A 25,638-nucleotide genomic window follows, 5' to 3' on the forward strand; every position below is an offset into this window, starting at 1 on the left:
CACCCATAGCTTTTCTCAGTTCTTGCCCCTCTGCTTTGTGATGTGTACCTGCATTAACCATCTGTCTGAATAAGATTGTGGCACTTTCTGTGGTAGATTATCTGGCTAACAGGTTCAGTTTAGAGCCACCAGTTTGTTCTAATGATTGGTAAGCAGTACAGGCCAGTTTAAATGTGCTGTTTACAGTCTGTGTATGTAATTAATAACAGATTTTAGATTATGAAGAAGGTGAGGAGTGAGGTTCAGTTTTTGCTTTGGAGCAAATCAACTGCTTGTTATGGGACCTGTCTTACAAATAACTGCAGTCAGGGCTCCTTTCTTGGCAGCTGCTCACAGTACTCACATGAGATCCCAGACTACAGTCTCCAGCAAAGGAGAAGGGAACCAGAACAGGATTAACCACGTTGGATTCTCTTCCTTGTTGGTGTTAGTAGCATATTGATTGGCAGTTTGTCTGGATGCTGATCAATTGCCCATTTTGTGTAAAGAAGCTCTGGAAAGCAACATGGTGACTTTAAAACTTGTACTCTCCCATTAATGGGTGAAAAGGTTGTGTGGATGCTGGTGTTGGTCTGTCAATGGCCTGGGCCAGGTAGTGTTACAGGAGACACTGCAGAGTGTGTCTGCTCTTCCTGCACGGCTTTGTCCCTCACTGTTCCTGTGTTAGCACAGTGACCATCACTGACTGTCCCTCACTGCTCCTGTGTTAGCACAGTGACCATCACTGACTGTCCCTCACTGCTCCTGTGTTAGCAGTGACCATCACTGACTGTCCCTCACTGTTCCTGTGTTAGCACAGTGACCATCACTGACTGTCCTCTGTCCGTGTACGCAGTGACCTCGACTCCCCTCAGTCTGTTTAGCGCAGTGACCATCATACTTCTCACTGCACTGTTAGCAGTGCCATCACTGATGTCTCATGTCCGTGTTAGCACAGTGACCATCACACATACTGTCCTACGCCCTGTGTTGACAGTGACCGTGTGCAACAGAGCACCACCAGCTAGCCATGCTGCTGCTGTGGCTGCTCTGAGAGAAGGGGGACAGGGAAGGTGATGCTGCAGGAGCTACACAAACTGGAATCATGCAGTTTCCAGGACCTTATCAGCCTCCTGTAAGCATTGCATCTTCCATCTTTGTCCCTTGCTGCTGATATCTGTCCTTGCTCTGCTGCCTCAGGCCCTTCCTTGCACCCAGCTCTGCTCATGCTGAACCAGCAGCACAAGTCTGGGGCTCGCTCTGGCTGCTCCCTCATCTCCCCCCTTGCAGACTGGGTGCAGCACCTCAGTCACAACCCTGTGCTGAGGAAGCATCCTGCCCAAGGCTTGCATCCCACAGCTGGATGTGGGATGGCTACAGAGCCTAAGGCAGGAGCCCCAGCTGGGGTCTCGTGCCTGGCTCCCTGCTGCACTGCAGCCCTGCCTGTTGGGGGGCACGAGCTCCCCCTCCTCTGCTCTGATTACTGAAGTGGGTAAGTCACCACCTCGCTTGTAATAATTACAGATTTCCTCTGTGATTTTTCACTTGTCTGTTGCCACAGCAACCGTGCAGTGGCTCGGCCGAAACGCTGTCACAGGGATTTAAATCTGAAGCGGCTCAGCCTCTCTGCATTCTGGCACATCTTCCCTCTTGCCCCCCAGCACCATGGCAACCTGGCCATGGTAGCCCAGCCTCGGCCATGGCACCCTGTGCTGCTTTTCCCTGCATCCCTGTGCCTGAAGGGAGGCTGCTGGTGTTCTGTGGGTATCCACATCCCCCCATTCCCGTCAGGAGCAGTGTGCAGCGGGCGGTGCTGCTGGGATGCTGCTGCCTGCCGTGCTGCCTGCGCACCACCTGGAGGGAATGAGCCAAACCAAGGTTATTTTGTGACACTCCTGTGCCTGGCTGTCACCCTCGGGAGATTTGCAAACCAGAGTCAAAATAAGGGGTTTAGGGGAAAAACCTGTTCTTCAACTTCCACAATTGTTGGAAATATTTCAAACCTCAACGCAATCTGGCTCTGCCTCTCGGAATTTGCTTTCAGAAAGCTGCTGGGGAGGCTTCTGGATGGACTCAGGCACCCACAATCCAGAGCCAGACCCTCTCAGGTTTGAAACGAGTCGTGTGCTCCTCTCTGCTGGCTTTGGCTGAGCACAGGCTGTAGCTGCCAGGAGCTGGTGCCATTAACCTTCATTAAGTGGGGCATCCCCCCAGCTGAGCTGCAGGGCTGCAGCACAGGGCTTCCTCCGGGTGATGCCTGTCCCCGCTGCGCTGCAAGGGGCTGGCAGCAATGGCATTCCTCACCAGCACAACCAGCAGCAGCCTGCACTGAAGGCAGGCAGGCTGTGAAGCAGGAGCAGCACTTCCAACCCGGGAGCTGGCTGTGGGCAGCTTGGAGAGCTGGAGTTTGGATCCGAGCCCTGTAAGTGCCTCTGCCGTGTGCCCGCGGGCATGGGGTGGGCACAGAGTGTGCCCTGCTGCACCCTCTGTGCCCAGGGGGAACGTGGGGATTGGGTGTGGGAAGGTGTGTGTGTGTTGTGCAGGGATAGCTGCTCCTGCTTTGCTTTCTGGACTCTTTATACAAGAAATCTCCTGCGTGGCTCTGCTGTTCATGTCCTCTGCTGGAATGGGGGTCACCTTGAGAAACCACAGCTCTCGCCCCGGCTCGAGATGTTTCCCTTGGTTTGGCGCAGGCTGGCTCCAAGTGAGCTGTTTTATGCCTTATGGCACAGGAAAATAAATTGTGCTTTTATTTGGTGCTGTTTATCTATTTTCCTGATCTCTGAGGAGGCAGCAGTAAGATGCTAGGAGTGAAATCTTGCAAGGAATATAACTGAATTTCTTTGGAAATACCACTTGAGGGTGTTTTGCAATACTTTCATTTTTTCAAAACTACAAAATGCTTGTGGAGCAACTAAACTGATAAACACGACTGTGCCATAATTTGTTTAATCCGTTGTGAGCTGGGCTGTTTTGGTCTGGGAAATGTGTGGAAATGAACAGGCATGGTTTGGATATGTTGTTGTCATCTGCATTTAAAAGAATGGATTTAAAATATGCTTAAAGGGGTGTTTAATATAGGCTTGAAGAGATGTTTTTATATGTACCTCACTGGTAAAGTTCACTGAAATATCAATGTGTAGGTTTTTTCAGGGGGAACTGCAAAGAAATTCCTAAAAGAAATTAGAATTTTTTAAGCTAATGTAAGTTTTCTTGTACTTGTTTTTTTTATCAGCATTTATGTGCCATTATACCATTTGTGTAGGTACTGTTGGCTTTGCATCTGGAACTCGCCCCATTTCTAGCAGATGCTTTTTCAATTCAATATTTTGTTTTCCTGAGACAATGCACTTTCACAGGGAAGGTATAGGCATGTCTCATCCCACCTTAGCTGTGCCAACAGTTCTTGGATCAGAAATGAGCTGCTCAGAAGTTTAGTGGGTCACCTGGATCCTAGTGTGCCATAATCACAACATTCCTGCCTTGTTCATTGGTTTAGGGACCAGGAGAGTTTCCCTGGCCCATTATTTTTTTGGAGAGAGGGTAAACAGAGACAAGGGCAGAAAGACTTTTATTTTAAGAAAAAAGAAAATCATATATTCATATCCAGCCACCAAGCCCTGCTTAGAGGGCACCTGAGGAGGAGAAATTGGACACATGAGTGTTGTGAGACTTTAGACTCCAAATGAGTTTTAAAACTTGATGGAAGGGCTGAAGCTGTTCTGGCTTTGCTGCTGGTTCAGCCCTGACCTGAGTGCAGGTGCCATGAGGCAGGTAGGGATTGCTGTGTCCTGCTGGATACTGGACAGTAATTCCAAGCTGTAGGTGAGAGGTTTTCATGTTGTGCAGTGCAGTTGGTTTGTGCTTTTGCTGCAGTGCTCACAGCAGACTGACTTGAATGCCAGCTGCATGTGGAGGGAGAGAAGAGCTGTGCAAAACCCCAGTTTATTATGCTTTTGTGTGCAATATTAGCTGTTTTGTCAAGACTTGAAGGACAAAACCAGTCTCTCCATTTCTGTTCTTCTGAGGCCTCGTGGGACTGTCCAACGCTGTTGGTGTCAATAAATAAATAGGCAACCCTGAATAACCAACACTTGAGCTTTACTTGTAACTATGACAACTGTGTCCTTGACAACTTCAGTACAATCATGGAGTTTTCAATTGCATCCTGTTCTACACAAAGCCATTAAGATTATTAGAGGCATAAACAGCCTGTCAGCTTGTGAAGTGGTTTTTGGCAGAATCCATGTAAGGATACACGTTTCCATGTGCAGGTCTGTTACTGGTGGGAATTGCCTGGGTGGGAATTGCTCCTGGTGGGAATTCCTGGGTGAGCTCTGCAGGGACAGGCTCTCCAGGCCTTGGGGACAGCCACACTTGGCTCTTTTTTGGCTGGTGCACATGAAATTGGGCTACATTAAGTGCTGAACGTCAGAATCCTCAGGACTCTTTCTGGCTGGGCCCTGCAGACCCAGCACACCTCTTTCAGTGTCCATCTCTATCCTGACCCTGCTGTGTGAGCTCCATGTTGTGGGGTGCTTGTAACCACCTTCACTTTTGGAGTACAAGGCTGTGGCCTTTGGTGGACCAAGATGGGGGATGAGCAGCTCCTTTATCTTTGCTGTGCCCTCTCATGAGGATGCTGCCTCTGTACTGTTCCTCTCAAAGATGAGTGTTCCAGTTCTGTTTTGTGCTAGGTTTGTATAGATATTTAATGAAAAAATCTAATGCCAGCCTTTTATGAATACCAGAAGTAAATTTTCTTGCAACTCCTCTTAACAGGACTTTTCAATTCTATTCTATTTCATTTGAGATAATTTTGGCCTAGCTCTGAATGAATTTCTAAATTCATGGTGTTACTCTTACAGACTTCTGCAAATGCTGCTGTAAGCTAATCCAAATTTGTTTCAGTACTTTGGGATAAAACCCCAGCAGAAGTAAAAGGACCTGTTGTATTTCATTGTGTGCACTCAGGCTTTGATGAATGCATAATCTATACTGAACTCTTAACTCTGCTCCTGGGACCAAGTAAACTGCAGTTAAATACACCAGCATGCTGCCAGGCCTCTTTATTTACATTGTTTACTACATTTAAGGGGCTAAAGCAGCAAGTCAGGATTTCTGACATCACCCTGTGCTCTGTCACTGACTGGTGAGCTCCTTCAGTTGTTTCCTGCTTTGATCTGCTGCATGAGGACTCCCCAAAGCAGGGTGGGGCTGTGCCATTTTCAAACAGCAAGGGCTGTGTTCTTTGGCTCTTTTTGTGCATGATGACATTGCATTACCTGATTCTTCCTCAAATGCAGACTAAGGAAGGACATGATTATGTTTAACAGATGGCAGCCTTCACTCTCTTCTTGCCCCTACTTATATTTATTTGCATGATTGTGGGGCTGTTCCAGACTCTGGGATCTCCTTGAGCTGTTACAGAAGTAAAATACCTGAGCTAAATCACCTATGTCCATAAAGATGCTTGTTCATGAGCACTACAAACCAGGAGATCTGCGCCCCTTTAACAAGTCCAGGATGGACCTGGGTCCTGCCTGACTTTTAAACATTGTCCTTTTTAGTGACAGCCGATTTGGGTCCTCAGTTTGCAGTTCCTCTGCTGTTAAAAGGCAGAAAGAGCAGTGTCAAAGCATGCTGAGCTGTGAAATAAAGACCCTTGGAGGGGCTCCCTCCTTGCAGCCTGTCTGTGCCAGCTCACCTGGGGTGCCAGGGCAGGCTGGCTGTGGGAAGGGAGGGTTGGCACTGGGGCACAGTGCTGGTGCTGCCCTGAGCTCTGAGAGGGCTCTGCAGCCTCTGCACCCCCCAGCAGCCCCTGTGCAGCTCACCGTGTGTGAGCCTACTGCTGGGTTCACATCCAGGTGGATCCAAGCAGACGGGACTAAGAGAATAGTTAGAGATGCTTGAAATGTCACAATTAGCACTTAGCACGACTGTACCCTTGCTGTGCAGCCTAGAAGAGTCAAGCAAAGGAAAACAGTAAAAAAAGGAATGAATTTGCCTTTGGAATCCTCCCTGCTCCCAAACCCAGTTTTTGGAAGCCTTGTGAAGTAATTGCCGAATGCAGCTTGTGCTGCTGTTTCTAAACCACTTAATTGTTCCTGGTTAAATGGGTTTGGAGCAGCTGAGGGACAGATGATTGTGCCCCCATGAATTTCAAACAGATTTCCGTGTCTTTGGCAGAGTTGCAAGAAAGAGATGCAAATGTGCAGAGCTGACTTCTCCTCCCACCCTGTTGGGTCTCAGTTCTGCCTTTACCTGTGCCCGACGCAGAGGATGTTTGCCAGGGCAGGCTCTGTGAGCTGCAGCCTGGCACTCCATGTCATGCTGCATTAGCTTCTCTGCTAGGCAGTGAGATTGCTGCACAGACTCCTAGTTTGTCTATTTTCTCTCTTGTATCAGGATCAAGCCCCCTCTTTCTAAAATTTTTCCAGGGTTTCCTCCCCAGGAAACACAAGGTCGTTCACTCACAGAAACAATACTTCTTTCTGTGTTCCCAGTAGGCTGCTGCTGCTGAATGACTGCTGTTCTCTCTAGTAACTAGTTTTATCTGTCAGAAATAATCTCTTGGTACAGAAATTTAGCAGCTGCTGTTAAAAAAAATACATCTAATTTCACAGCATGCATTAAAAAAATCCACATATCCTTATGTTTCATGTGTGTGATAAACCAGACCTAGCTTTCTCTTTGAAAATTAAAGTAATTTTTCTTACTAGAAGAATGTGGCTGCAACTTAAACACATGCAGAGGCAAACACAATTTATATAATGCAGAATTACAGACAAAATTATGCAAATGTATTTGGAAAACTAAGGTACTGAGATTCACTTCAGAATAGCAGTTCTGTGGAGTCATCTGCACCGATGGCGTGCTCCAGCTCAGACAGCTGCCAGTGGAGGAAAAACGTTTAAGGAAGACTTAGGGATCTTTTTCTAGAAGGGTGTCACATCTTTGTATTCTGATGGTCCTTCCCATCCCCTCTCCTGTCAGATATCTGGAATTGGTGGCAGTGTTTTGGCTGGATTTGGGGATTTGTGTGGCTGCAGTGGCTGTGGAGCAGCAGGGTGATGGAGCGTGCCATCGCTGCGGCTGGGACACGTGCAGGAGCTGATTCTGCTGGATTGCAACCTCTGCTGCTGCTGCTTGCAGTGCTGGATCAGCCTGGGCCACTGGGAATCGATCAGGAGATGGGTTATGGAGGCAGAATTCAGTCAGTTATTGTGATAACCAAATAATGTGTGCTTAGACTGAGATCCCAGTCACATCAGCTGTGAGAGCCTGTGTGCATAATGGAGATGGAAAAGGTGCTGGGTTTAGTTATAGTCACATGTGGTGTTATGTGATTTATTCTGACTCTGGACTAGAAAATGGTAAAACTTTTTATGTAAGAACTGTCAAGGAAAATTAGGGCTAAGCTACTTTATTTTTAAGCCTCATGCAGTATTTTTTTTTTTTTTTTACAAAGCCAATATCATTCCCAGTTATATTTTTCAGCCTCTAATGAATACTGCAGTTTAGCTATTAAAGGACTTGAGATAAGCAGTAAATATAATTAGAAATAAATAGCATTTCTGGAAGCAGACATAGGTGTGGTTCACCTAGGGAAGGAAGAAGGGAAACCTGGTAGAGCTGTGGAAGGTGTGTTTGATTTGTAGGTGAAGAGGCATCTCATCCTTGTGCAAAAGGAAAGTTGGGCAGCTGGCAGCAAAACCCCCATGGGACATCACTGAAGGGTATGAGAGCAAGGAGTGAACCTTGGTGGGTTGTTAAGTATGTTTGCACTGTCCTTTCGTGAGTTCCTGTGCTCACCTTTTAACAGTTTCCTAAAGACTAAAAAAGTAACACTTTATAGAGGAACTTATGGAGGGAATTGGAGATTGGAGTAATATAGAGCAGATAAACAGCTCTGAGCAGAGGACATCCATCGAGGTGCTGGTCATTTTCTTGTCATTTGGTTTTTGTTAGAGGGTGGCCATGAGATAAGAAATCCATGGTGTTGGGATATTTCTTCACACATTGATTATGCAAAAGTTAGCACAAGTAAAGCAAGAAGCTGCTATAGAAAACATTATGAATTAATTAAACTAATCTTGTCTTATAAGTGAAGTTTCTCTTTACTGAAAACAAAATTAACTAGTTCCCTCTGCAGTTGTGACCCAAAGCCTTAGGAAGGCAATCTTGCTTTTCCAGTGTGTGCACAAGTGTTGTGCAAGTGTTTGTTCATCTTGGCACATTGCAAACTACCTTGAATTTTAATTTGAACTAAGTGAAACCGAGTGCTGCGTCAATTGTCTGGGGAGGCACAGGGAATTTTTTTTCTTCCTGACTCTTAATAGGTCTGTGAATTTATAAATCTCTGTAGGCAAGAAATTTTTTATTTTCTTTTATATATTTTGAAAAAACCCACATGTGAAGGAGAACAAATAGTATTTCACATAAAGACAATCCAGAAATTAAATTTCTGATATTTTAGTTGTGGGTATGAGATACTTGCTGTCATGGTAGCAATAGCTCACTACTTCCCTGCATCTGGTCATGAACATCTGCTGGCATGTTTTATTGATGGCATAGGACTGATGGAAGCTGTGAACTGTGTTCTCTTTCTGCTGGAAGACCAGCTCAACTCTGAGTGTATTTGTTAAATAGAATTTTTTCCAGGTTTATGGATAATAGTGACATTTTGTCACTTGCAAGCCTCGGTCCGCTGCTGCTCCACGGTCTGCATCCAGCAAGGTGCAAATGCCAGGCAAAGGGCTGCAGTGTCCTACACTGAACAAGGGGCCACGCTGATAAGTGTGAAGTTTGAATTTAACCTGTGTCCTGGATAATAATTCAATGACCTGTTTTACCTAATCCTGACTTCCAGCCAGGCTTTCTGCACAAGTGATCCATAGTGAAAGGGAGGCATGTTATCTGTCATGCTGCTTGACTTTCCAAGGTCATTTTTATGTAACCAGCTGAGGTAGAACCATGGAATGGCTGAGCTTGGGAGGGAGCTGAGGGGTCTGGTCCAGCCCTCTGCCCAGCAGTGACACTAAAGCAATCTGCTCTGGACCATTTGAGTTGTGGATATCCCCAGGCATGGTGATTCCATACCCTCTCTGGGAAACCTGCTGGGAGTTTTCCTGTGCTTAGGTGGAGCTCAGAGTATTTTAGTTTGTGCCCATTGCCTCTTATCCCATCACTGGACACCTCTGAGAAGCCCTGGCTCCTTCTTTCCCATCAGGTATTTATTACTCATTGATGGGATGCAATCTGAGCCTTCAGGCTGGACAATTTCAGCTCTCACATTCTCTCTTCACAGAGTTGTAATTAATGGCTAAAAGGCTGGTTTTTTCAGGGGATTTATTTTCTTTTATTTCCTAATGCTTGTCCTCCTCTCTTTTGTATTAGATGAGGTTTTTCTCATAAACTTAGATCAAATCAAAAACGACAGCTTTGGCTTGACTGAAAACTTTTTTTTTTAAAGTTCAACACAGGCTATATATACAGAGAAAGTAGAGAGGAAGAGCAAGGGCAAATAGGTACTGACCTTCACCCCTGGCCCTGCTGAAGCTGGGACATTCATTTAGCCTAGAAGTCATTTACCTTAGCAAGACCAAGCCAAGAATCAGATGTGGGGCTCAATCCTGAGACTGCTCTGAACATCAGCATTAATCCATCAAACCCTGCTCTTGGTGCCTTTGGATGGGAATTAATGAAAGGGGGAATTAATGAAAGGAGTTGAACAGCACAGTAATAGTGGCTGCATCTACAGGGATATGATTAAGTGTTTGATTTTCTTCTTTTTTTTATTTTCCCAGAACATCAACCAGAAAGAAATCTCTCAAGATTGAGTCTTTTTCAGTAAAGAAAAGATAAAATGGCGTCAATGTTGCTTAGTCGACAGCTTACCTGTTGCCTGCAGCAAAACTCCAGACTGCTGGTATTTGGTAAGTGTTTCCTTGCATTTTCCTGCTTTGTACTTGGTAAGTCTTTCCTTGCACTTTCCTGCTTTGTGTTTGGTAAGTGTTAACTTTACTCTGGTGGACAGAATTCCAATTTAAACATTGCTGGGGTTTGTCCTGTGCTGTTGAGTCTTTCGGACCTTGAGGAATATAATGTTCTGTGTCTTAGATAACGATGTAGTGTAGTCTAAAGTGGACCACAATTGTAGTCCAAAGTATATCTGATTTTTTTGTATCAATGTATCAAGTTAATAATTTGCCCTGTAAATATGCTAACTGAAGTAAAGCTCTTCAGCCCTTGGAACTCTGCTTTTACTCTCTGGCACTACATGGTGCAGAGATGAGACAATCATCCATGAAAATGAGCTGGGTTTTCTCTTTGTGCTGTGGAGCACAACCTTGCCCATCTTCCCTTGTGAAGAGGTTTTGTGTGATTGGCATAAAGATGGGACCCTCACTGGGGTTGTGTGTTTCTGCCTTGAGTGAGCTCAAGTGTGAAATGAGAATCTGCCACACAGCTCAAACTACTTTCTTCTAAGTGAATGGCAAGTTTTGGCTTAGCCCTGGCTTGAAATTTAGCATGTGTGTGTGTATATTAAACCTGCAGTCTCTCTGAAATAGATAAAAAACCTAAATTCCTGTTGGCTGTATTGGACAAAGCAGTGTGGAATCTTATGAACATCCATTCCATGTACTATTACACTGAGTACAGTGTGGCTGAATGGCTTTTTTGTGACTGAGTAAATCTCAGTGTTTCTCCTGTCCTTCCACCCTCCTGCAGTGCCACTGTGCTCCTTCTGCCACTGCAGGATAAACCAAGCACACCCTTCCATTTGCTCAGAAACTTCAGCATCATTGATTTCCCTTTAAATAATACACTTCAGGGAGCAGCTGACCTTTGACTGAAGAACACCAAGTCAGGTCTTATAACTATTAGAAGATATTAGGTCAGTGCTTCAGTGCACGATATGTGTGTGTGTTCCTGGGAATGATTCACTGATTTTCCACCCTGGGCAGGAGCAGAGAGCATTGGGTCCATGGTGGGCAGTGGAAAGCAGGCCTGGTTAGCTGGCAGTCCTTGAGATAATCTCAGCATCCCTTAATGCTCCCTGTCCCTCCCAGTGTCTGTACAATTCCTGCTGCTTCCCAAGCACAGAGGTGCAGGTGGCCAGTGGAGGGCAGGTGCCCAAACTCCTCTTCCTCTCTCACCATCAGTGAGGGAGTGTAGATCCCCATAAGAAAGGAAGGCAGCTCTGGGCTCCATTAATCCATCCTTGCTTCCGGGAAACTTCCAAGGCTGCTAAAATACTGAAGCAAATAATAGAGAGCCCTGGCTGCAGGCTGTGTAAGGGACCTGTGGCCTTTGGGTGTGAGTGAGCAGAGGTCAGGAATGGTGGAGCAGGAGGAGAGCCCCTGACAGGAGGAGCTGTGTCCTGTGCCCTGCAGCCCCACAGAACAGGCAGGAGGCTCTGGTGGCTGTGGCCAAAGCTGGAGCTCCAGGCCATTTCCCTGAGCCCCACCTCAGGTTCCAGTGCTGCTGGGCTCTGTGGCTTTTAGGGAAGTGCTCAGGGTGACATCCAGGAGCTCTCTGCTCCAGAGTGCTCTCCTCCAAGGTATTTTTGAGCACTCGAGTTCAGAGCTTTACAGGCTAAAAAAGAGACTGTACATTACTCCCACAGAAATCCTGCAGTGCCATTTGGGCTGGTACATTTATTTTTTTTGTGGATAATGAAATGACAGTGTTGCCAAGGGGGGTGGAGGTGGAGAGGAGGGAATAGATTGCCTCTTGGTAGGTCTTTGTGTCTGTAGGCTGACATTTTTCAGTTGTATGTGTGCATTAAGCAAATCCTCCTGTTCATCTTGAATCTACGATAAATTTATTTACACAAAGAGATTTTTTTTCATCCTGACTATTTCTCTAGTTGGAAAATCTTTGTTACTTAACCACTGCACACTGTTCTCCTTACTCACACAATGTTAAACCCCGGCAAGGAAGCTAGAAATGGAAAATGGAAATCATTTAAGTTGATCAAAAGCAAAAGCTAAGCAAAGCACATGATAATATGTAATAAATGATAAGCAATACCCAACTTAAATCTTACCCAAAAATGTGAAGCCTGTAAGTATCATGCCCTTCTTGAAAATAAGCCCTTAATCAGGTATGCTTTTGTTTTCCCTCTCTGTTTGATCTGCCTGATTGTTTGCCCTCAAAGACAAGGTTCACTAGAATGTGAAGGGTGGCAGAATGACAATAGAGTGAGTAACTAACCTAATCCTCCTTTTACAAAGCCTCTGCATTGAAACCTCTGTGGGAATCAGCCAGGCAGGGCCAGCAGAGGCAGCTGATGGAGAAATGAGGGTGTATCTTGGTGTTACCATCTTACCTGAACTGAGTTCTGTTGCTGGTGTGCTGCAGGCTGATCACAGCTGGGAGTGTGCATGTCAGTGGTTATTCCCTTTGTGCCAGCTCTGGTTTTGCCAGCTGGGCACTGCAGCAGCAAGGCTGCTCTGGCTCCCTGCTTTGGGGGCAGTTGGTTGTTGGCTGGTAGGGCACTGCCAAAGCTATGAGGACAGGCTGGCATTCCAGAGATGTGGTTCACTTTCCTGCTGATTACCCAAAGGGCTTGAATTTGTCTTTGAATCCTGCACTGAAAGCATGGCAGAAGGTCAGGCTGCTGCCTGAAGGTAGCATCAGTTTGCATTAGTGCCTGCCCATGCCCTTCTACGATGCTGATCTGTTCTGCAGCTTCTGCAGCCTCCCCAGGCAATTTGCTTATTGCTGGACTGACCTTACCTTTAAAACTTTTTTCCTAATATTTAGCCTAAGTTTCACAACAGGAAAAAATCAAATCCTTGCTGTTTGTCCTGCCCTCAAAGGACCTGGAGGCTGGAATGTTTATTTTTTCTTTGCAGCAGCCTTTTAGATGTTTGATAACTACTGTCTCCCCCAAGACCTCACACTTTTCTCTCTGCTGAATTCTGTTTGAGTCTCTCCTTGTAGGTCCAGTTTTTCTCCTCCAGAGTCTGTGCCCTTCCAGTGCAGTGCTCTAGCACTTGTTGAGGCTGTGCCTCACCTAACTCAGCCTGTTTCCTGTCTCTCTGGAGAGGATAATAATGTTTAGCACCTGGGTGCACTGCAGTAAAGTCTGAGAGATGTTCATACTAGTTATTGACTTGTTCCCATCACAGTTACCACAAAGAGGCTGGAAAGCCATGAGAATGATTTATTCTCAGTCACACTTTTGTCTCCAGTATTGATCCTTGCTGAGACATTTTACTTTTTTTATTTGGTTTGTACATTAAGAGCATCCCTAAGGAAATCAGAGAGAACAGGCTGGATTTGTGTGAGGTATGTGTGGCAGAAGCAGAGAACAATCCCTTTCTTGGGATTGCAGAGGTCAGCCTGAGGTCAGCTTCCACTGGAGCCCTGGAAACTGGAGTGCAACCTCTCCTGCTGGACTGAGGAACGTTTACTCTTCTGTCTGATCAAACACTTCTACAAAAAGCTGAGCTGTATAAAAACAATCACATAAAACCTGTTGTTGTAAGCAGGCTCTGGTGCAAGGCAGAGTCCAAGCTGGGACTGCTGTTCTCAGTTCCTTTGGTGAATGTGATACTCCTATCCATTTTTCTGTGCCACAAAGGGAGGCTGTAGCAGTGCTGGCTGGTTTCCCACCTGGCTGTTCCTTGTGGTTGGCTGTTCACCTCCAGAGGTGCCCTGGTGAGCTCTGTAGCTGATGACCTGTTGGAAGAGAGAGGATGTTACAACTGGTTCAGATCACAAGAACTACAAGAGCAGTGGTTGGATGGACCTGTAACTCTTCTGAGGAGTTGATTTGGGATTGTGCTGGGATGGTGAAGGGAAATTTCTCTTGTTCTTTCTTCCAGGAGTTTCCACTTCTTTATGGCCTGTGTGGTATTAGTTTTTTCTTCATCTTTGGAGAATCCAAAGTGTGCATGTGGGAGTGCTGAAACACAGGCAATCTCATGTGGAAGAGCTTCTGATCTTGCAGCATAAGCACTCTGTAAATAGCAATCTCACTTTTCACAATGTTATGCAATAGTGATGTTCATTTCCCAAACATCTCTAGCTAGCCTGGCCTTTTGCCATTCCCTTTCAAGATCTGTTAGTAACAGATTCTACTTGTAACACATAAAGAGGACTCAGAGGAAATCACAGTCCTCCTACTTTTGGCTGTCAGGGCCTCCATGCTCTAAAAATCCTGTCTGGAAGGTGCTTTGATCGACACTGTGGAGGGGAAGTGTGAGGGAGTTGCCTGTCTGCAGTGGTGTGGCACAGGGCATGTGCTCCCTGGGCACTGCAGAGCTCCCCTTGCAGCCCTTCACAGCAAGACACTTGCGTCTGAGAGCTCTGCTTATGCCAGCATGGCCTTTCATTCCTCTTCTTTGCCTTTTCCTTGCAATTGTTCCTTCTCTTCATTACACCCATATCCTTTCAATGCCTCCACTGGAGTTTCTTCCAGCCAATATCCAGTTGTACACTCAGGAACTGTGTTAATGGGAGTGTTATTTTTGGTCAAACACATGAGAGGCTCAGGCTCTTTCTATCCCTGCCTTGATTGCAGCTCTGTTATCAGAGATCAGCTCTCAGCACAGACCTGCTAGCAGTGGTGCTTTGTGACTCCCAGCATCCCCAAATTAGCAGGGTGCACTTATATTAATTATGTTGCTATAGCAATGTGGCACTTTGTTAAAATTGCTGACTGGGACCCCTGGAGAGCAAGGGGGGCAGCGTGGGGAAGCAGAGTTGGGAAATGAGCTTTGCTGCCTGCTAGCAAGTGATAACATCCTGTTGGATGAAAAGGAAGGATGTGATAATTTGCTGGTGTTATTCAAGTGTTCAGAAAGATGATGTGTGATGAGAACTTTGAGAAGTCTGCAAGAAAAGTAGAATTTAACTTATTATGCCCACCTTCTTTAAGTAGGATGGGTAGAAAATTCTGTGCAAATTGTTCAGCCTGTGTGCTCTCTGAATGAAGTTCATTAACCTATGCTTGTGTTTTTACTTTTGCCATATAAAAAAGAGACTGCTTGGTTTACCAGGGATGAAAGGGGTGCTGGTTTTGGTCATGTCAGCTAAATGTAATTTAAGAGCTTTGGTAATGCTTCTTTAGAGAAGGACACTTGGTCAGAGACCATTAGCTCTACACACTTGGAACCTGAGAGCTGAGGTTATGTCATTTACTCCTGTTCTTAAGACAACATAAAACAAAATCCCCTTTTTCTAAGGCAGTTTGTTCACATGTCAACAGAAAATCAAGGGATTACCTTTTATTACAAAGTTAATGCTGTTAATTCACTGAAGGATGAGAATCCCACCAGGGATTCTCAGTTCTCAAAAATACCTTGCTTGGTCATAGTGACAACCTCAGTTTTTACCTGTCCCATCTCTGCTGTCTTTTTGGGAGGCAAAAACCCAGTCCTGGCCCGCAAATGTCTAAAACTCCCAAATATCCAGTTGGAGTAGCCTGAATTACATTGTGTCTCGTATCTTCAGGGTTTCTGTTGCAGGGTAAGTTGATATTAAAAAGTCAAACAGTAAAAATTCGGGCTGAGTTGCAAAGCTCATTGAGTACCTTCAAGATAGAAATGCCAGCTGAGCAGAGCCTGCTGCAGTTTCCCAGGGGATGAAGCACTACACTGAGTGACCTGATTTATTTGCATTTTCTTGCACCATCAGGAGACTGTGGTGCTGATGCTGGGGCTGGGGGGAAGCAAGGGAGACAGAGCATGGCCTGAAATCCTCCTCCAGGCTAAACAAAGCAGGTATTGATGCAGCCATCCATCACCCTGTCCAAGTGCCTGGAAAGCCTTTACAGGAGAGCAGCCACCTCCCAGAGCTGTGCTGTGAGCAGGGCCACAGCACTGGGGAGCAGGGGGCAGAACTGTGTCCTGCTGTTCTCCAGGGCATGCAGAACAAAGCCTTGCAGGGGGTGTGGAGAGAGGGGAGCCAGAAAGCCATGAGTGCCCAGGCAGGGTTCTGACCTCCTCTGTGCCTTTGGAGAGTGGCCTGAGCTCCTGTTTGGCTGCAGAGCAAGGGCAGTGGTGAGGCTGGAAATGAGGCAATGGGCTGTGAGAGGGAGCAGGGCTGGGGCCATACCCTGTGCTCAGAAAACTGCTGAAGTAGTTCTCAGCTGCTCCAAACTGCTGGGCTTCTTTGCCTTTGTCACCACAAGGCTTTGGACACGTCCCTGAGCACCAAGGGAGCATTGGGCTGCAGAAGTCTTGGGCCATGTGGCAGTAAGAGAGTTTGTGTCTGTGCTGTTCAGGTGCCCTTAGCCTGGAGAGCTCTTTGTGTGTCAGTGCTGTGGCTGGCACAGCCTGGGTGTGCCCCCAACATCCCCTGGCTGTGCCAATAGAGTCACCTTTGATCTTTTATATGCAGTAGCTTTCCCCCCCTCAGTGGAGCAGTTGCCATGCAGTCTCCAATTTACATGAATGTTAAACAGAATGACACAAAAGTGGTGTTGCTGTAACAAAACCTATTAATAGCTTTGCAGAGAGGCACTGACGCATCTGAATTAAAGCTGGGGAGAATAATCATCTTTGCAGACTAAGTTTTCCCAAGATGAGCAGTGACTTTAAGTACTCAAAGATGCTTTCAAAGGGCGGTGATTTTCCAAATAGTTTCTTGAAATCAGGCTTGCTTGAGACATCCCAGCTTGGGCTGATACAAGCTGAGGCAAATGTCTCGAGTCACTGTTGGAAATTTCAGCTGAATGGCTGTGCTCAGAGCACTGCTGAGCAGTATCACAGGATACCTTCTGTTTTCCTTCATAAATATTTGGTTTATTTAACAACTGTTACTTCCAAACCCAAAACATTTTCAGCACATTGCTGGAACAGAGCTCTGCAGTGAGAGGTGGGTATGGATGGAAGTGTACTGCCAGGGTTTCTGGTGGCAGTGCTGCACTCCAGGGATTTCCATGTGTTCGACTGCTGGCCTGGCAGCCCAGGCATCTCCCTCCCTGCCCCTCTGCCAAACTTGGCTGCAGTTTATTGGTTTAGCACCTGGCAGCAGGGCCTTGGCACAGCAGGATGTGGTGAGTGGTACCTGCAGACCCTGCTGCTCCAAGTGCCCCGGGCAAGAGCTGGTGTTGCCTGACTTGCCATGCTCAGCCTGGATCTGAGCTGCAGCTGGTGACAAGGAGAGCTGAGGATCTTCATGTTGGGCCATCCAGATTGCACCAGCTAAAATTTGCCTACCACAGATATTATAAAAGTTATGCCCTCTTCTTTCAGGTCTGAGTGTGATTCTCCCAAGTTAATACTCTTAAGATCAGTTTGTTGTTGATACCATGCTGGATAGAGGCTTGCAGATGCTCCATGTCAAAAATGTAATTGGCAGGAATGTTGCTTTAGTTCAATATGTAACCAGAGCAAGCTCAGTCTCTGCTGGTCACCTTGGTAGAGCTTTGGAGCCTGTACTTCCTTTTTTTGCAAATGTACAATCCCCATATTATCCCATAATCCCCTTAATGGAATATGTACATATTTGGAATACATGCTTACCAGAACTGACTCTCATATGAAGTTTGCCTAAACTCTGTGTTTTAAAACAATTATTTCAGAAAGGGAAGCAGAGCCTGTTATTGGTAAAGCACAGGATAGTTTTGCCTTGTGTTTTCATTAAGATGTCAATGTTATTACGTTTCCCTACACATGTGGATAAAAACCAGCAAGATCAGAAGGAAAACTGGTGCTGACTGGGACTCATATTTCAGAGCTGCACTGCAGGATGCTGGTTTATGTGAGACAAGGCCATTTACCTTTCTGAGACAAATCTTTCCCGAAGAGTGTTCTTTGGGCTATTGAAAAGCATCATACTGGATTTTTCCTGTGGACTCCATCAGGCTTTTTGGTTATTACTGGTAGTTGACCATCTCTGTGTAGGAGTGGGGAATTTATGGCAAAAGCTTGCACAGGGCATAATGGAGAGACTCAACAAAAGAGATGGAAAAAGATGTGCTCTCAATCCTCCTGTGCTTTGCCTCTGTTTCTCTAGGGTTGCCTTGTGATTTCCCTTGGGATTTTTTGGTTTGTTGTTTGTTTTAAACCACCTCACTGGTATTGGTTTTATTTTAAGACTGGTCAAAAATGAGATACATAGTTCACTTCAGACAGCTCAATGTAATTGGTCTCATCTGTCAAGTGTTTTCAGTCACGCAAGGTATGGATGTATCTTCTAAAAGGAGAGCACAGAAAATATGGTCTGTACTCAGATTTTCATTATTTCTTACAGGACACAGGTATATCAGTCAAGCTGCAGCTAAAATTGATGTGGATTTTGACTATGATGGACCTCTGATGAAGACAGAAGTTCCTGGACCACGATCTAGAGTAAGTTTCCAAAGTAGAGTAACTTGGTTTTTTTCTCTTTAGCTGTGTCTGACTTGCTAGAAAACAGATTCATTTCAAACCTTAAATCTGATATGAATAAATATAATTCCATAAGTCTATGCCCACATTTATCAGGAGGTTGAGAATGAAAAGATCATTAATAAAATGCCCCTCTCTGAGAGGCAGATCTGAATCTCAACTGCCAAGTTCCCATATAATAATAATTCCCATAAAATAATTTCAAAGCAAAAGAGCATCATTTTAATAAAACATCTGATCAGGCTTGGTCAGTTGTGCTCCTGTTGAAATAGAAGGTTTTCATTATGTGAAATAATGCTTTGGTTTTGAAATGAAGCAAGAGTTTTAATTTACTGGATGTTGTTTTACTCTGGCAGAGTCAGCATTTGTGCATTGTGGTGGGTTTTGGTTTTTGTGAGGTTTTTGTGTTGTTTTTAATAAAAAGGAGCTGTCTTTCTAGAACCAATGTACCAGTATCCCTTCTGTGTGACTCTGGCTTCTCTTATTTTCTGATTTCTCTCTTGTTTTCTCAGTTCAGTTGGTCAATATAGAAGAGGCAGCTTTCCCTTTTTGGAGATTTACAGTTAAACTGTGTTTGCAGCCCGTTTAGCTCTGCATGCCACAGGTCATAGTTTTGACTGTAATATTTGCAAGATGCACCATGAAAGTTCCTGTGGCAAGTAGAGTTGCCTGGTAAGCACACAGGACTACAAAGTTTGCATAAGATTTATAAGATTTATGGGATCATAAAAAAGAAATAAACATTCTCCATCAGTATTTGCTAATTACACACCTGAGACTGTGACATTTGTTTTTGTGCAGGAATTAATGAAGAAGCTGAATGGTATTCAGGTAATTTGTCAAGTTTTCTGTGTTTTGGGGGGTGTTAACACTTTGATTTCAGAACTTGTTTTAAAATCCTGGTTTGTATGTTTGTGCCACAAGGGAAGGTGAAACAATGACTCCAGGTTTCCACACTGAGTACATTATGTGTGGTTTATATATGCATTTAAATAAAATCTTTTGTAGTATATTTGGAATACTGCAGGATCATTTTGCTAGCATCAGGGATTTTTCTTTCAACATATGTGTTTAAACTATGTGTGTCTAAAGAAAAACTTCAAAATTGCTAGAGAGTGGCCAATGAAAGTAAGGTATATTATGGCTTGAGTTAAAAAATATGTCAGCCTGAGTACATATTGCCTTCCTAAGATGAGCAATTTCTCCATGCCTGTGCTTCATTTTTGTAGAAAAAGTAAAGACTTGCCCTTTTAACAGTCATTATAAAAATAGCTGTACAGTAATTCCCATGCCATGAATACAATGTGCCTTTTTATCCTAGCATTAGATATTTTTATCAGATTTGGCTGTGTAACCATTAGTTGCACCTTCCTACATACTACCACTTATGAAAGCACTCATTGTTTTTTTTCCTGAAGAATGCAGAAGCTGTGCACTTCTTTTGCAATTATGAAGAGAGCCGAGGGAATTACCTCGTAGACGTAGATGGCAATCGTATGTTGGATCTCTACTCTCAGATTTCTTCCGTCCCAATAGGTAGGAGGCACTTGTACCAAAGTGTTTTGTTTTGTCCTCAACCTGTTTTGTATTGTTATGTCATTTTCTCATTTTAGGCACCACCAGGGAAGTTGGTTGATTAATTTTAAAAAACAGCAGTGACATAATGAACACCTTGTTGTGATCAGGGACAGCTCACTTCTGTGTACTGTGTAGTGGTGGGTTTGAATAGTTGGAGGAACTACAAATTCTATACTTAAAGCTCTCTTAAAGTGCATAGTGGTGCCAGGAAGAGATCTAGTATTAATCTCAATTTGAATGTGCAAGTTCCACAATTCAGGTTGTCTTTGCTGGCTTGGATCTGTGACTTCATGACTCTGTAATAGTATATTACTGTTTTAAACATTAATAAGCATAATGTGGACATTTTTAACATGAAATTATATGCTTTAGTTAACAGTTCTATCTCAAAGTAAGTAGGAAAAAAAACAAAGGAGTGAGCTATGTGGGCTGCAGCAGGATGAAACAAGGCCAGCACTGAGCTGTGGTGCTGACTGAGAGCAAAGGTGGCAGCTCATTTGTCTGGGGGAGCAGGCACAGGGCCTGGCAAGTGCCTGGGAGAGTCAGCTGATTGCTTTGTGAGGCCTTGCAAGCAGAAGCAAGGCAGAAATGTGAGCCCCAACTGCAAGGCATGCACGTTTCAGTAGGAGTTCACTTCAGTCCACTTTGTTTGCTCCTCATCCATGGCTCCTCTCAGCTGCATAAAAATACACTCCTGCAGAAGTGCTGGGGTAATTTAAAAGGTAGATCTTGTTCTATGTATAGAAACTGTGATGACTCAAAATCATCCCTACAGGCCTCCTTTCCTGGGAAACAGAATTTGATGATGTTCAGGTTGTTAGCAAACTTCAGGCATCTGAGACCTTGTGACTGCTGTGGGTGTTCACTTACCCCAGCCTTCTTTGCAGCCAGTGTTGTTGCTGTCCTGCAGCACTCAGTGAAATCATTCCAGAACCCTGCAATGTCTGTAGCTTGTTTTCTCCATCACAAGTTCTCACTGCTTTGTATCTTTCAGGCTGCACTGAGATAATTTGGCCTCTGCTCATGAGGAAATAGGGGTGAGACACAGGAGCACAATGCTTGGATACCAGTGAGCTTGGATTTTGGGTTCTGGGAAAGGAGATGCATTTACATGGATTCCATTCTTCACACAGGAAATTGATTTGGAGAAACAAACCTCAGTCATGTAGTCAAATGCACGCTCCAAAGTATGAAAGTCAGTGCATACTCCAAAAGCATGAAATTGTACAGACAGTGCACTGGGGCTTTCTGACCTTCTGGAGCTGGATGGTGCAAGCACAACTCTTTTAATTCAGTTTTGTGTATAAAATATTGAAGTATTAAGGAGGGGATATTTTCCTAATGGGCAGAAATGGGCAGGGGCTCTGCAGTTTGCTTTCTCTGGTTGGTTGAAAGTGGTGAATAGAACAAGACTCCAGTGCTGTGACTGACCTCCTAAGCCATGTAGTTCCTCCTTCTCATGAGGCAATGCCCTCCCAAGGACAAGCTGGGTTTTATCCTTGGGAACTCATTCCTCAGTCCCAAAGGAGCTACAGCCCAGTGCTTCTTGCACCTTCTCAGATAATGGCTCTGGGAGTGCAGCAACAAAGAGTAAATGGATACTCCATACTTACAGGCTGACCTCAGCCTAACACACAACTTTAATTTATATATTTCAGTTGTGCTGAGTGACAAGATTATCTGAAGCTGCCCAGTTTACTAATAATGTCCTTCTTGGTGACAGAGGTAGGGCCTGAATTGGGAGAGCAAAACAAGATCACAAGGTGCTTGTTAGTCATCTGTGCTTATCTCTCTGCAAGTAAATACAATAAAACCTTTCATGAATCTGTCAGGACTCCCCAAGATTTAATAATGATCTGTTACACTAGAATATATTTATCAGCAGAGGTTGAGAAGTAATAAGTGCCTGTGTGGAGAGATAAGAAATAAAGTATAAAAAAACCCTAGGCAAAGATGCTCTAGGTTGTATCTTGGTGAAAAACAAAAATTGAAATAGTTTTTTACCACAGTTTTATGGGCAGTTGTAGCACAGCTGTCTTTTCATCCTGCATCTATTCTTTCTAATAGAGTTAGAAACCCCATGGAGCCAAATGCAAGAAGGATGTTATTGACATGTTTGCCAGCAAACACCCTGGAATAGCAAATGAAACAATGTGTTTTTCAGTGCTGGGAAGGTCTGCTTTGTTTGGGGAGATGCAGAGAGGAGTAGTTTGATATTATTGACAGCAGCCTGCTGCTCAGTTCAGAGGATTCTTTGGGCTTTCTCCATCTCATTATTTGAGCAGGCTCTAGTTGTTTTTCCTTTTGCAGACAGGCACATTCATGAGCCTGGAGGACATGTACGTTCCTGTCACACTGATCCAGACACCCAGCAAGAGAGATGGAGCAGGTGTCCTTCCTTAGAGCCAGCTCTGGGAGCAGATTTGTAGCCCTGCAAAGCCCTGTGCTGCTCATGGCACTGCAAGGAGTTCGTGCCTGTGTGCCACGCCAGCCTGGAGCTCTTTGCCTTGTCCACCACAGTTATAGAATTGTTATTCAAGCATTTACTTCTTCCTGGTGTCAGTTGCTGCCTGTGAGCCCACATGGCAGCTCAGCCCCTGTCACACAGCCCCTGTCACAGCAGCTGGGCTTGCAAGGCCCTCCCCTCCTTCCCTGGGGCCCCTCTTGAGGCCAGCCAGGGGCTCTGTACAAATCACAAACGGGACAGGGCTGCTGAGGAACTGCCTTGAGCTGTTTGATTTTCCACCATCACTCTCATTACATGGTTATGACAATGGAGAGATGCCAGCAGCTCACATCCCAGGCAGTAGACCAAGGATTTAATGTTACAACTTACTTTATAAGTTTTTTGACCAATCACACAAAGCAAAAGCACATTAACAGTAGTTCTATCTAATCACTATAAGCACAGGTACCTTTGGTTAAACAATGCTTGCTTATTTTAAATACAATACCTGCTTGTAAGCCTTAAAACACAATGCACAGAGCTCCATTATTAAGCTTCAACCTTCCTAATATCTTGCTAGATAAACTTTTCTGTAGCTTAGGGAGTTATTCTAGACAGGCGTTAATACACAGACCATTGATCTATTTGTCCTTGCTTTTCTACAGTTTAAATAATTTTTTTGCTGACCAATCTCATGGCTACTGATAAGCTAAGCTAATCACAGTTCTACTGCCTCTGGGGCCTGCCTTTTGGCAGCTTTCCCAAAACCCCCTAATTTTGGGGATTCCCACACCTCTGAGGAGGCACAAGGATGAGGGGATGCTAGGAGAACACCAGACCCTTGGCCTGAAGTGAAGAGAATGGGAGAGAGGTTCTGTGTGGGTGCAAAAGGGTAAATGAGGAGCAAATGAGAGGTTTGTGTTGTGTGTAGAGAATGACATCTCTGATACAATGGCATCTATGCATGGGAACACCAGCAACAGTTCTTACAGCAACGCCAGAGCTGACCCTTGAGCTTCCTGAGCAATAGGAGCTGTGCTTTGGAGGTTTCTAAAATGCTTGATTTGCTCTCAAAGGGGCTCTCAGTGGCACCCCCAGGTGCAGTTCTCAAGGACACAGCTCTCAATGTGTCATTCCCTCTTCCCATGACAGCAGATGCCATGCAGATTTAGCTGTTCTGTGTCCCAAATAGCCAGTATTATTATCTTCATAATAATTTTAACAGATTTATCAGCATGACATGCTGTTAAAACAATATGGATATTCTTTTGTTTTCAGCTAATATATTCAAAACTGCATTTATAATTGTTTTGTTAACACAGTCTCCTAATGCTCCATTGCTCAAACAGGATAATCAGGGCTGTTGTCATTCCACTGGAATGGGGATTCAGAAGCACAAAAAGCTTTTGTAACAAAATTACCATTGTCTGACTTCTTGAGCAGTAGGGAAGATGAGGTTTCCAACTGTTTCTACAAGGAAATTTAAAAGATAATGTTAATCTCTGGCATTGGTATTTCATACATTAGAGATCAGGCTCAAAATGAAATCTCTGGCCTCCTTCAAAGATTATTTTTCTTAACAGCAGATAAATCGGTTTTGCCTGTAAGCAAGCAAGTTATCCTTTAGACTATCAATGGGTATAAATTACGCACTGAAGCTGTCTTAGTTTCTTAGTAAGAAGGATAAACTGTTGCATCTTTTTTGCATCAAGCAAAATTTTGTCACAGTAAGGAAATGTGTGTGCCACAGCTCCCAGCAGCAGTGCTGGGCTGTGCCCTGTGCCCAGACAGGCTGCTGAGGGACAAAGAGCCCGGGGGTTTGTCCTACTTCAAAAGAAGTCCCATTATTAGCAGTTAAAAATATACAAGTTATACATAAACAGTCAAGCATGAAGTTATGGTTATTGTCTAGATTATGCTTTGCATTACTTCATTGAAACCAGATAAAAAGAACTGCTTTCTTTCTTTGTTCTTTTTAATTAGGTTACAGCCATCCCTCTCTGATAAAGCTTTTACAGCAGCCCCAGAACCTGGTAAGTGAATTAGAACATGAAGGACGTGAAGGAGTTCTCTCTCTCCTTGTTGTTGGCTTTCTCTTTTTTCCTCAGACTGATAGTGAATGCTAATGATTCCATTAATGTATGATAGGATCTGCTTGCTGTACTTCTCACTAGATGAAAAGAGTTTTGTGGTGTTTAAGAAAACACCAAAACCTCTGGGAAGTTTTACAAAAAGCAAACATTTGGGTGATGCAAGCACTTGATATATTTGCATCTACATTTAAATCCTAATTCAAACTTACTGTCTCAAGTTAACCATTTTAATAATGTTTTCTGAAGATTTATTTGAGCCTGAAAGCAAGCCCAAAACCTCGAGAGAGAATATAATATCTTGGACATGGTGCCCTACATCTGGAATGCTGTGGGAAGTTTAAGGATTTTTTTGAAGTTGGGGATAGTGACTGATTCCCATCTCCTAAGTGCACTCCAGCAGGGCAAAGAAATGCAGATATTTGAGTTCTCTGAGCTGATTTCCTTTATGGAGTATTCTTGTCTTCAAGTGAGAAATTCTGCCTTTCCCAGGACTGATACTTCTAGTTAAAAAAACCAAAAACAAAAAACCAACCAACCAAAAAAAAAAAAACCAAAACAAAACAAAAAACCCAAAACAAAAACCCAAACAATCAAAAAACCCCAGAACTAGAAATGCTGGAGTTATCAAAGGCAGATCTCGATACTTTGGAGGATCTGATATTTATTAATATTATTAACTCTTTATTAACTTTATTAACTCTTTATTAACTTAAACATCTTTATTAACTCATAAAGATGATTTCTGAGAATAATATCTTCACTATAATGCAGCAGTAGGCAAAACCAGATTTAAAAAACAAGCAAACAAAAATCCCCAAACCAATTAAAAAATCAAAAAGCCCATTTGCTGGAGGCAGTTGCTGATTTGCCCACTGGCGAAGGGCAGGTGACACTGAAGGAACTCCTCCAAAGTCCCACACAAGTGGCACAATTCCCATTAGTGTTAGCAAAGGGGTTGGTGTTTTCCTGGAAGAACTTTTGATTTGGTTTGTCTGTAATGCTCCACATGCCCTCTCTGCAGCCAGCTATAAACACAGAATGTGCATCTGTTTATTTGAGCCCACAGCAGCTTGATGTCAATGTGCTATTTTTCTCAGTTCTGGCTATCTCATTAACTACAAAAGAAAAATACTCTTTTCTGCTTAATGGCAAATGTTGTCAATTGACTGTGACAACCCATAATCAAATT

The 25,638-nt window shown here is 44.3% G+C and overlaps 1 protein-coding gene across 4 annotated transcripts in view; it reads left to right on the forward strand.

Moving 5' to 3' along the window:
* Positions 1 to 25,638, forward strand: part of ABAT (4-aminobutyrate aminotransferase) — a 49,280-nt gene that overhangs the window by 12,026 nt on the left and 11,616 nt on the right. For 3 of the 4 annotated variants that reach the window (XM_064726307.1, XM_064726309.1, XM_064726308.1), the window contains exons 2-6: positions 9,789 to 9,917; positions 18,196 to 18,293; positions 19,134 to 19,163; positions 19,751 to 19,868; positions 24,340 to 24,389. In XM_064726307.1, coding sequence (XP_064582377.1) covers positions 9,848 to 9,917; positions 18,196 to 18,293; positions 19,134 to 19,163; positions 19,751 to 19,868; positions 24,340 to 24,389 — 366 coding nt within the window. In that variant the 5' untranslated portion in view covers positions 9,789 to 9,847. Of the gene's footprint in view, positions 1 to 1,860; positions 2,402 to 9,788; positions 9,918 to 18,195; positions 18,294 to 19,133; positions 19,164 to 19,750; positions 19,869 to 24,339; positions 24,390 to 25,638 lie in introns of those variants that run through there. The other variant, XM_064726310.1, reaches the window with a different exon arrangement.

This window comes from Zonotrichia leucophrys, chromosome 14 (genome assembly GCF_028769735.1).
Source record: "Zonotrichia leucophrys gambelii isolate GWCS_2022_RI chromosome 14, RI_Zleu_2.0, whole genome shotgun sequence".
Classification (NCBI taxonomy): Eukaryota; Metazoa; Chordata; class Aves; order Passeriformes; family Passerellidae; genus Zonotrichia; species Zonotrichia leucophrys.